The following is a 12100-nucleotide window of genomic DNA, read 5'->3' as shown; positions in this document are numbered from 1 at the left end:
AGAGTATATATTTTATACAAACACCCCACGGGCATACTCTATTTTTCTTAAGTTTGTTTGTCTTGCAAGCATTCTAAGACAATCATCAAGTATTTACATTACACCCAACTAAAGGGGGAAATAAAAATCAAATTCCAAGAAAAAGCAAGAATATTAAATAATTTGTCTGTTTGTTCACCCAACCAAGCATGTGTCAAGTGATTAGTATACAACTTGCTATATAATATAAAAATGAAAGGAACTAATCAGATTTTTTGCACCAAAAACACCAAATCTAAGGAATTCATTCTCTGAGGACAGGAAATGAATGTCAGAGCACCAAAGAATTCAGCTATCAGCTCAATGATTCAAAGCTATAATTTAATGAGATAAATTAGATTAATATTTTTTCAAAAAAAATAAAGCACCAAAGAATGTACTACAACTAAGATAGAAGAAGCAGATTTTCTATATATCTTGAGAATAAAGTAAAGGAAATGAGAAAGACATGAAGTTGAAAAGCTAACAAAATTCTGCTTCTTCTTTTGCTTCCTATAAGCAAAGCAGCCAATAGAACAGTTACTTCAGAATGAGAGAAATTAAAAAAAGTTGGTCCATAAACAAGAAATACTAGTAATAATTCCAGCATATACTAAAAAATTAATCCAACCAAACTGTCTGTACTATGTACACTCATCTGCATTCTCATGGAACTCATATGACCCACCTTCAGAAATCAGAATATTATCCTTTTCTTTTGTTGGGAGGGACCCATTTCATCAAATATTTTTCCACATTTCTCACTTTCATTCATGCCATTAAAACTTCCAACCTACCATGCCACAAACTGTGAATTCCCACTGCCTTCTTCCTCCATTGGTGCAGGAAGGTTAAGATCAATCAATGGAGGCTGCTTTGGCTCGTGTTCCGGTAGCGGCACTCGCTCAATTCTTGACTTGGCCGCCTGCAGTTTTAGTACCCCGGCGTTACTTCCAATCATATGGGACCTCTTGTGACCCCCTAATGCTTGGCCTGACTTGAACACCTTAGGACAATATGGACATTTGTGACCCTTCACTTTTTTTGATTTTGTATTACCCATATTCTTGGTAGTTGAAGCTGCCAATTTCTTGGGATTGCAATTATTCTCAATTTGCTGCTGCTGCTGCTGCTGTTTACCTGAAATAATGCTAGTGTCTAAGCTATTCTCACCATTTTTCCTATGACTTATAATGTGACCTCCTAAAGCTTGATGAGTCTTGAATGTTTTGTTGCACACACAACACTCATATTTGCTACCTTTCTTATTATTATTATTGTTGTTACTAAAACGATAATAATCCTGCTTCATCATCTTCATCTTCTTGCTCGAATTTTCATCTGATTCAGGACTATAATCTCTGAAATTACTCACCTGTTGCTTATTTCTTCTCTTTCTGGAATCATTATCGTAATCATAAAATGATTCAGCTATGATTTTAGATCCAAACTCACTCTTAGGTTTCTTAAATCCATAATTTCTTACAAACCCATCAACAGAATCATCAGATTCTAGCTCTTTAGCACCATTCTCAAAATACCCAGAATCAGAATTGTCAATTTCTTGATGATTAACAACATTATCAATCTGTTGTTGAGCAACAACAACAACTTGCTTAATCTTCTTCTTATTAGTGTTATTGTTTAAACAGAAATCTTTCCTCTTCCTACCAATCCCTACATGATTAGAGGAGGATCCTCCCTCTAATATGACAGAATTATTATCAGATGATTCAGCTGTGAAGTTGAAGCAACTCTTATTATGACCTGAAGAGTCCCTAGATAGCATCATTAAACAAATAGCAACTTCTTCTTGCTCATGCTGATCAATTTCAGAGTGATTAGATGATGATCCGCCTCCGCCGCCGCAACCATAACTACTAAAACCACCTCCACCAGTAGGAGGAGGAGGAGATTGAGAATCAACAGTAGTTAGAGACTTGTACCTTAACAAGGAAGACCTTGTTTGGCGCTTGAGATGGTTGTTGTTGATGTTGTTGATGTTGTTGTTGTTGTTGTTGTTGTTGTTGCTGTTGTTGTTGTTGTTGTTGCTGCTGTTGTTGTTGTTGTCAGAATGACTCTCCATTGCTAAGATCAACTGATCTTTACTATCACTTGACCATGAATTATCATCTTCTTCTTTAAAGTGTCTTTCTTTCTCAGAATGACTGCTCATATGCCCACATAACGCTTTCAAGGAATGAAACCCTTTCCCACATTGTTTGCATACCCTTTCCTGCTGTTGCTGTTGCTGAAAATCATGGGGTGGTTGTTGTTTTCCTGTGTTGTTGACAAGTTTTGAATTAACCAATCTCCATGTTTTCTTAGGATTCTCTCTTAATCCATACCCAGAATTCTTTCCTTCATTCCCATGATTCTCTCCATCATCATCATCATCATCATCGTCGTCGTCGTCGTCATCATCATCGTCATCGTTATCATTATCATTGTCATCATCTTCATTATCTTGAAAGTTGTAAGCTTTTTTGGTAATGGGAATGGGAATGAGTTTGTTTTTGTTTGCATTAGCAATAACATGAGACCTCATGTGACCTCCTAAGGACTTACCACTTGGGTATCTTTTGTTGCAGAGTTTACACACATGTTTGAACTCTTCTTGATCTTTCTTTTCCTCCATTTTTTGTCTTCTTTCACAAACAAAATCAGTTGAGATTTGAGAAGAAAACAAACTTGTAAAAAAAAATAACAAGAAGAAGCAGAATTAGTGGGAGTTAAAAAGGAAAGAATTGATGTAAAAAATGGAAAGTTTTTGGCTACATTTGATTGGTGAAACAGGGGGAAAAAAGAGGAGAAAGAAAGAAAAAGGAGTAGATCAAATAAAAGAAGGGAAGTATGAGAGTTGTAGGGAGCTCAAATCTGGTAAAATGGGGTGGAACGGATCACGAAGTTTCATGCTTATTGACAGGTGATCAGGAGAGAGAAATAGGAGAGAATCAAAGTGCAGAGATGTGACACTTTTATACAACAAGTACAAGATCCGACCCATCAAAAAGTACCCACATCTATTCCATTTCCCTTGGGCTTGGAATTGGTATCGGATTTTCGATTTTCCTTTCCTTTCCCCCTCTGCTTATTGAAGGATATATCGAGCAATAACAAGGAAATAATAGCATTAATCAATGCGTGATTTTGTCGTAAAATTTTAGATTAGTACTTTTGTTTTAAGAAATGTACTTCTTTCGTATTGTTGTTCTTATTTGAAATTAAGGAAAAAACCAATGCAACTTTAAAATAGACAAGATTCAATTAATTAAAAGCAAAAAACTTATCATTTTAAGTTACTCTATAATGTTATGCAACAAATGAGTAAAAAGTTTGAGGAGCTACAAGAGTAAAACATGATTAATAAGATTAGATAGTATGAACACATTTATTGTGGTTCAAAATCAATGGGAAATTTAAGTCAAATTACGTTGTATAAAATATTTAAAATAAAACACATATTGAAAATTTTCAATGGAAATACAAGAACAATAAAAGAAAGCGAATGTAATATTAAATATTTATTGTTAGCATTTACGATTGCATATTATAAAACCGATAATATTATATATTAATGAATTATAATAATAGGAAGGAGAAAAGAAAAGAAAAGTGAGAGGTGTTTGAAGAAATGGGTCATAGTATTATTCGGGTAAAAGCAAAAGGAAAAATTGTTAGAAACTACCTATTAAAAACACTTTTTTAAAAAAAACTACCTTATATCATGTTTATTTTACAAAACTACCTTATAAGTGGAAAAACTTTAAAAAGCACTACCAAATTCATAATTTTCTAACTATGGTTAACTACTCCCTCCAATTATCCCTCTAATATAAGATTATGAAAATACCCCCTAAATTCAGTACGTTACAATTACGATATCATCACTTTCTTGATCACTTGATGCTCTATCTCTCAAATATACATGTGGCAAGCACAAGCACACCTTCTCTCCCCCAAAAGTCAAATTCAAAAACAAACCAGCAGTAAAAGTGTCTAGTAGGGCAAGCTTTGCACCATCATCAAACCATATTCTTCATCATCATCAACGACATCAATTCATGACCCAAAACCCAATTTCTATCTGCTTTTGTTACTCATAATGAAGAATTAATTGGTGAAGCAAAAGGTTGGGAGAAGAAATTACACAAACGATTTAAGGGAGTATTCAATAGTTAAACGCTCCTGTGAGGGAAATTAGCAAAGAAGGGTTGGGGTAGTTTAGTAATCTTATATTAGAATGATAATTGGAGGAAATAGTTAACCATGGTTAGTAAATTCTGAATTTGGTAGTGCTTTTTAAAGTTTTTCCACTTATAAGGTAGTTTTGTAAAATAAACATGATATAAGGTAGTTTTTTTAAAAAAAGTGTCTTTAATAGGTAGTTTCTAACAATTTTTCCAAAGCAAAATGATGGTTGAGGAATAGGTCCACTAGAACTAGTAGTATTAAAGCACAACCATGAGTCTCTCTCTAGACTAGGGGAGTATTTTCATTTGCATGGAAGCAAAGATTAGTGAGAGAAACCAAACAGAAAATATTCAAAAGAGGTTGCCACGTGGTAATTGTTGAGGAACTTTCGATTTTTCAGTTGAAAGGTCAGGATTTTTTTTTTCTTTTTTCCCATCTTTAGAGGATCACAAGGATTGTGAGAAATTGTACTATAAAAGAACCAAATTTAATACTATATAATTTATTCCTTTTTATCTTTTAAATTAAAAGAGAGAAGGGCACTGTGCTTGTAAGTTGTAACTTGTACTAGTAAGTAGGCTAATTATAGGAGAAGTCACTAATTTGTAATATTGCATATTCGCATATATATATTGAGCTCTAATTTCCACCAAACTCTTCATTAACATTTTCATTAGAAGGGCGAAAATTTTGTAAAAGTAGAATACATATTGTAATGTTTTGAGCATTACAAAATAATTGTTATGATAATGTACTTTTAATATATACTTGCTCCGTTCCATAATAAGTGAAACACTTACTATTTTAGAACGTTTCAAAATAAGTAAAACATATCTTAAATGGAAAAACAAAAAGTGACAAAATGGCAAGAATACACATCACAAATTTGTGGGGTTTGCTATTTTTCTCTCCTCCTTTTGATAATGAAAATGGTATTTTATGACTTTTTGACTTTTGAAAGTGATGTTTATTAAATCTTGTGCTCAATTCCTATGTTTCACTTGTTATGAAACGGAGGAAGAATTGTTGAACTTTAAGATCAATAGAATATTTCACTCAAGCATTGTGTTAAAATTCCGATCCAGATCCTACAATTCTATGATTCAGAAGGATCTCACTGATCCTGATCCTACGTAGGATCTTAATTTTGTAGAATATTTCAATCTTACCCAACCACAAAAAATCACACGGTAGAATCTTAATACTATTCTACGATCTGATCCTATTGTAACAAAATCACAAAGTAATTTCACATATAATATTTTTTCACTATCAGATTTTGATTGCATGTTACTTTAATCTTATAGTATTGAAAAATTATCACCATTTGCTAATGAAATAAGTCATTATTAATATGTGTAAATCTTAACACAAGGTTTATCACCATATTCTACCATAATTATCTCTATTTTACCGAATGTAGGATCTTATGATTTTATAATTCGATCTCACCGATTCGAAACTACCAACCCCTACGATCCAAAGTAGGATCCCGATCCAGATAACATCGCACTCAAGTATATTGAATACCTCCTCCATAATCCATCTCTACTGCGTATATTGATCATTAATAAATATTTAGACGAATTCAACAAGCTTCAGAATATATTTCTCATGTATACTTTTTAAAATTCAGTCAAAGATTGAAATCTTTTTCATTTGAAGTAACTACTTGCAAAAAAAGTTAGGAGAGAGTATGTAGGTCATTTCCTTTGTTATATCATTGTAAAAGTAAATGGGGTAGATTTATAGTGCATCTATACAATATTGAAAAGCATTACTATAAAAGAAATGATGTCACATGACACATATTCTCCAATTTATATGTCATATGTGACATTCTTCTCAATATTATTGTAGTACACATTACATATGACATTTTAAATGATATGTGAGAGTTTTTTTTGAGGGGAAACGATGAGAAATATCATTAATCAAAATCCAATTCTGCCAAGGCTAAAGCACCTTGCAGAAAGTCATCAACATACAATTGTTCATAGCCATTCAATGACAAAAATCTAGCAATCAAATGAGCCAACGTATTCCTACATCTTTTCACATGAGAAAAGGTAAACGAGGTAAAATCATCCCCCAACACACTAATATCTTCGTGAATCAAATCAATGGGAGCCCGACCAAAAGAACGTACATGTAAAGCTTTGATGAGGTTCAACGCATCTACTTCTAATTCAACACTACCATACCCCATTCCACGTGTTATGATCAACCCTAATTTTGCCGCCATCGCTTCAGCCAAAGCTGCTAGCCAGCGTGCTTGAATTCGGCGGATTGCTACAGCACACACCCGCCCACCAGAATCACGGATCACACTCCTAGTCCAACACCAACGTCGCCTAGTAGTGCAGCATCTATGTTGACGCGCACAGCTCCCTCGCGTGGCTTCACCCAACTAGCTCGAGATGTCACGCCTCCCAGCCCCATTTGTCGCGCAATAACAACCCCCACATAGCCCTTATAGTCATTCACCAAACGTAAAAAGTCAAGCGTACCTACCTGGGAATATGGACACGGCTCAGCATGAAGCATCGAGTTACAGTAAGTCCAAGCAGCCCATGCAAGGCTTGCAAATGAAAGTAAATCTGTGCGATCCAGTTTGGAATGCATCCACAAAAAAAGATCCACAAACGATGAGGCGGAACAATCCATAAGAAGTTGTTGAAAAGGAGAGGAATCCCAAATAGAAGCAACAAGAGAACACTTACTAATCGCATGAACAATTGACTCAGTATGTCCCACACAATAAGTACAATTTTCGTCCTCTACGATATGTCTATCGCACAATCGACCCCTCATAACAAGAGCCCCCATACAAGCACGCCATAGAAAATGAGCAAGTTTCGGTGGTCCTCATAAGTTCCAAATAATTGACCAAGCATCGCCATTTCTCTCTCCAAAGCGATTCATCCAACTGCACAGATGACCCAATCTACCAAGCCAATACCCAAACTTGGTTGTGAAAATGCCATCTTTTGCGAGCCACCAGTATAGGTCATAAACAGGATGTCGTTCACTCAAAGGGATCTCTCGAACCAAAGTCGCGCCCTCCTCCGTCAAATGGTGAGCTAAAGCCGCCTCATCCCAACTCCAATCATTAGTGATCAGATCCACCACCACTAACTCGCCCGGACTTCCACATTCGGTGTAGCAACAACCGAACTCGATTCTCCCGGCAGCCAAGCCATATCACATACTGCAATACTAGCTCCATTTCCAACTCACCACTTTCAGCCCTCAAGAAGCAAAGACTTATTAGCACCCTAGATACTTCACCACACAAAACTAGGATCATAACCTCGTCGCGAATCTAAGAAATTATCATTCTTGAAATAACGTGCGCGCATAACCTAGTGCACTAACCCCCCGCCATCACACATCAAACGACATCCTTGCTTGGCTAACAAAGCTTGGTTAAAAGTTTTCAAATCCGTAAACCCCATTCCACCATAGGATTTTGGCAGGCATAACTTCTCCCAACTAATCCAATGCATCTTCCGTTCCATCCCCTTTGCTCCCCCCCCCCCAAAAAAACGGGCACACAAAGAATTGATGTCCTCAAGAATACCGTCAGGAATAGCAAAAAGACTCATCATATACATTGGTATTGATTGAATTACTGCTTTGATAAGCACCTCCTCCCCTGCTTTATATAGAAAAATCTCTTTCCATCCCTGCAATTTCTTCCAAACTCGCTCTTTAAGCACCGCAAAAACAGTTTTCTTTGATCTACCAATTAGTGTCGGAAGGCCTAAATATCTGTCATGTTTCGCCACTTCTCGAACCCCAAGCAGAGTACGTATCTCCAACCGTCTACTATCACCCACATTTATACTAAAGGGCACTTCAGATTTATTTGAAATTGATTTTTTGACCAGATGCTCTTTCATAGACGGTGATAATATCAGCCACAATAGAACATTCCTGAAGGGTAGCTCTAGCAAAAAGAATACTATCATCAGCATGAAAAAAATGAGATATCTGAGGGGCCGAACGACATACCCTAGCACCATGGATCCTCCCATCATCAGATGCCTTAGTCAGTTTAGTCGAAAAAGCTTCAGCACACACGAGAAACAAATACGGGGATAACAGGTCTCCTTGCCGAAGCCCCCTCGAAGGTATAATATTCCCTGTTACTTTGCCATTCAACTTCAATGCATAAGATACACTCGAAAGACAATCCATTATTCGACAAATCCAGCTATCAAAAAACCAAACTTTATTATTACCTGCTCCAAGAAGGACCACTCAACCCTATCATAGGCCTTACTCATATCCAGTTCAAACGCCATCGACCCTGTTTTACTATCCCCAGAATACTTCATATAATGAAAGATTTCAAAATCGATCATATATTATCAGTGATCAAACGACCAGGAACAAAAGCACTCTGGTTACAAGAAATCAGATCAGGTAAGATCACCTTGAGCCTATTCGCCATGACCTTAGAGATCACTTTGTAAAGCACATTACAAAGGCTAATAGGTCTGAAGTCCCCCATCTGAACATGATTTTGACATTTTGGGATACCAGTAATACATGTCGCGTTCAAAGTCTACAAATCGGCTCTGCCATCCCACCACTGCTGCACAAAATCAACCACATCATCTCCCACAATAGACCAGAATTTTTTATAAAACAACGCATGCATGTCATCAACACTAGGAGCTTTGTTTGGATGCATCTGAAATAAGGCATAATGAATCTCATCTCGTGTGGGTGCAACAATAAGAGCGAGATTCGATTCATCCATAACCTTCGGAGAAACACCTGCCAAAGCTTCATCAAACCCCGTGGGGAGAGAAGAAGAAAACATGTTAGTAAAATAGTCAGAAATAATATCTCTAATTTCCTCCTCCTCCATCTTCAGAACCCCATGCTCATCCTGTAATTGTGATATAGTATTGCGACGTTTCCGGTAACTGGCTTTATGCTGAAAATAGGACGCATTCTTGTCTACATCACGCAACTCGTTCACTCTTGCTCTCGCATTCCAATAGGACTCTTCAAGTCGATGCAACTCATCAAGCTCACCCACTAAAACCCAACACCTATGAAGCATGGTCGCATCCGGCACTCTCTTTTGCCACTCTTCAAGCTCCTCCTCCTTCCTCTTCATCCGTTTCTTCAAATCTCCAAACGTGGCCGCCGCCCACGTACCCAACTGAGCTACACAGGCTGTCACATGCGAATCAATGCCCGTGTCGAAATGTGACCCCTATGTATGCTTCACCACGTCATGACATTCTGAATTCGATAACCACAATGCCTCAAAATAAAATAATTTTTTATGCCCCCTCCTATGAAACCGCACATCAGCAGACAACAAAATAGGAGCATGTTCGGACTTATATATTGGAATATGACGAACCAAAGAGTGAGCAAAAAGAGTACACCGATGTTCACTTGCTAAAAACCTATCCAACCGCTCCCTTACCACCAAATCAGGATCATTCCCCCTTTGCCAAGTAAACGTGCTCCCTCGAAATCCCAAATCTCGTAAATCGCACGCCTCCACCACCTCACGGAAAGCATCAATAAATCTCTCTCTCCTAACAGCTCCACCATCTTTCTCTGAGCTATGGAGGATTTCATTAAAATCCCAAAAAAAGATAATAGGAAGAGATGTAGACTCCTTAACATTAAGCTCCAAGTCAAGTGTCTATTCTCCGTTTTCGGACACTCATAAATACCCACAGCAAGCCAAACCGGCACGTCATTACCATAACATACTTCTACCAACACATGATGAGCCGAATAAGACACCACCCTCACATTAATATCACGCCACCATAATCCTAAACCACCAGAAAGGCCTCTACTACTCAGACATAAACCATCTACAAAACCACACTTTCTTTAACTCGTTGCAATTTTTTTAAATCAATCTTGGTCTCGATTAAGAAGACCAAATTTGAGCGTTCTCTCCAACACTAAGACTGAAAAGTTTTGACTGTCCTAGGGTTGCCCAAACCCTAACAGTTCCAGCTAAAGATTTTCATTGCCCTTCGCCAGGTCGGCTCACTCCAACCTCTGCTACTTTCAGGGAAACGTCATTCCAATCACACACACTATCAATCTTCATTTTTTTACTAGAGACATCCACCTCCCCATAACAACATCAAACCCATCAGGCCATCCATCCACCATGCACTCCTTTCTTTTTTCCCCTTTTGTCTCATGCACCTTGTTCGAACCAGGATACTCTCCACCCTTTGTAACCTTCCGATGCACTTTCTTAAATCTCCTCCCACCATTCCCCCTATCCCTTTCACGACCACAGGAGGCGACAATCCCTCCCCCGTCCCAGCCAGTGCTATCCCTACAACCACGCACCGATCCCCTCCATCACAATCCTCCATAATACTTCCAGCCCCATTCGTACTACCCCCGACCTCCTCGCGCACTTTTGTGGCTCCTCCCCAACCTCCCTCGCGCACTCTTGATCACCTGCATCCCCACACCCAGCATCCACCTCACTCCGCCCCGCATCATTGATCAATCCCTCCACTGAAGTAACGTCCCCCTTCGTCAGATTGTCAACATGGTTTAAATTTGTTGGAGTCTCATTACTCGAAGCAGGTGAACTCAACAAAGTATCATTGTTCTTCCCCCAGAAAGACAAGCTTGCAGTTTGTCATCACTTGTGCTCCCTCTTCCAAATAGTGCGACCTACCTTTCCTAGGTGAAGCTTTTAGCTATATCCCCCAAGAAAAATTACCCTCCTGTAAATCATCAACAGCATTAGGGGAATCCTTCTCTCCATTCCCCATAACACCACAAATGAAACAAAAGTATGATAAACGTTCATATTTAAATTCGATTGTCAATGTTTTACCATCTTTTCCTTTAATTTTCTGAATACGTCGAAGGGGTTTATTAATGTCCAGTAGAACCTTAACCCTACGATAATTATTAAGGCCTAGGGCATCAATTTCGATGTTCAACACTGATCCCAAAGCAGACATGATTGCACCAATATCTTTATCCGATCGACAATTAAAAGGTAAATGATAAATATGTACCCAAAACAGCGACAGATTGAGAGGCACTTTTGCTGGTTGTTCGTTCCCAGATAATTCATTCAACACCAGAAGATGCTGATCAAAACACCAAGGGCGGCCGACCATCACCTTTTCCTTGTCTCGCCAGTGAAAAAACTGAAATACAAAAAGGTTCGTTGCCACTGCCTGTATCACCACTTTCTTCGACACTGCCCAAACCATAGTCATAGTCCTTTTAAAAGCATCTAGGTTAAAAGGACGATCAGTCACGAGACGTCCCACAAGCATTAAAGAGATTTGTTCATCAACCTTCGGATCAATATATCCTCCTAAGTCTACAATTTCGTTCTCATCCTCAAAAATTCGTAAATTTGAGCATTGAATTGATGGATCGTCCGTCATATCGATCGAAAAATCTACCCGCACGGGGAGGTCCGTCCTATCTCTCGAGGAGGCGCTAACCCTATCTCTCAAGGGAGTTTTTTTTTTACTTCTAAACTAAATGAAATGCGAGAGTTTAACCACCAATCCACTATAATTTCAATATTTATCGTTTAAAGTAAAACATAATAAAGACTTATAATTATATGTAACTATAAAGACATAGACAATTTTTTTAATCTCTATCACTTTTATTAAGGTAATAACATTATCTTACTCCAATAATTCCATTGGCATTGTTATTTTTATCACAATTTCTTGAAAGTTTTTTAAAAAAAACAACGTATCATGCCATAATATCCACTTTTCGATTTCGCACTAGAAAGAGAATTACAAAAGGCTAATAAAATCATTTATGAAACTTATGAATAATCTCTATTACATAAGGAAGGGGGGAGCAACGGTGTCCTCTTTTGAACTGACTA

The 12100-nt window shown here is 37.7% G+C and overlaps 1 protein-coding gene across 1 annotated transcript; it reads right to left on the bottom strand.

The window, feature by feature from the left end:
- Positions 1-430: 430 nt before the first annotated feature.
- LOC104895813 (uncharacterized) lies at positions 431-2954 on the bottom strand. The gene has a single exon (XM_010682425.4). It carries the CDS (start codon positions 2654-2656, stop codon positions 812-814), a length of 1845 nt encoding a protein of 614 aa, XP_010680727.3. The 5' UTR covers positions 2657-2954; the 3' UTR covers positions 431-811.
- Positions 2955-12100: the final 9146 nt, after the last annotated feature.

Source organism: Beta vulgaris, chromosome 6 (assembly GCF_026745355.1).
Source record: "Beta vulgaris subsp. vulgaris cultivar EL10 chromosome 6, EL10.2, whole genome shotgun sequence".
Lineage (NCBI taxonomy): Eukaryota > Viridiplantae > Streptophyta > Magnoliopsida > Caryophyllales > Amaranthaceae > Beta > Beta vulgaris.
This window is presented reverse-complemented; position numbering and strand designations above follow the sequence as displayed.

What these genes read in the sequence shown, in the direction of transcription:
- LOC104895813 (XM_010682425.4), bottom strand. Translation starts at nt 2,656, where the DNA reads ATGGAGGAAAAGAAAGATCAAGAAGAGTTCAAACATGTGTGTAAACTC.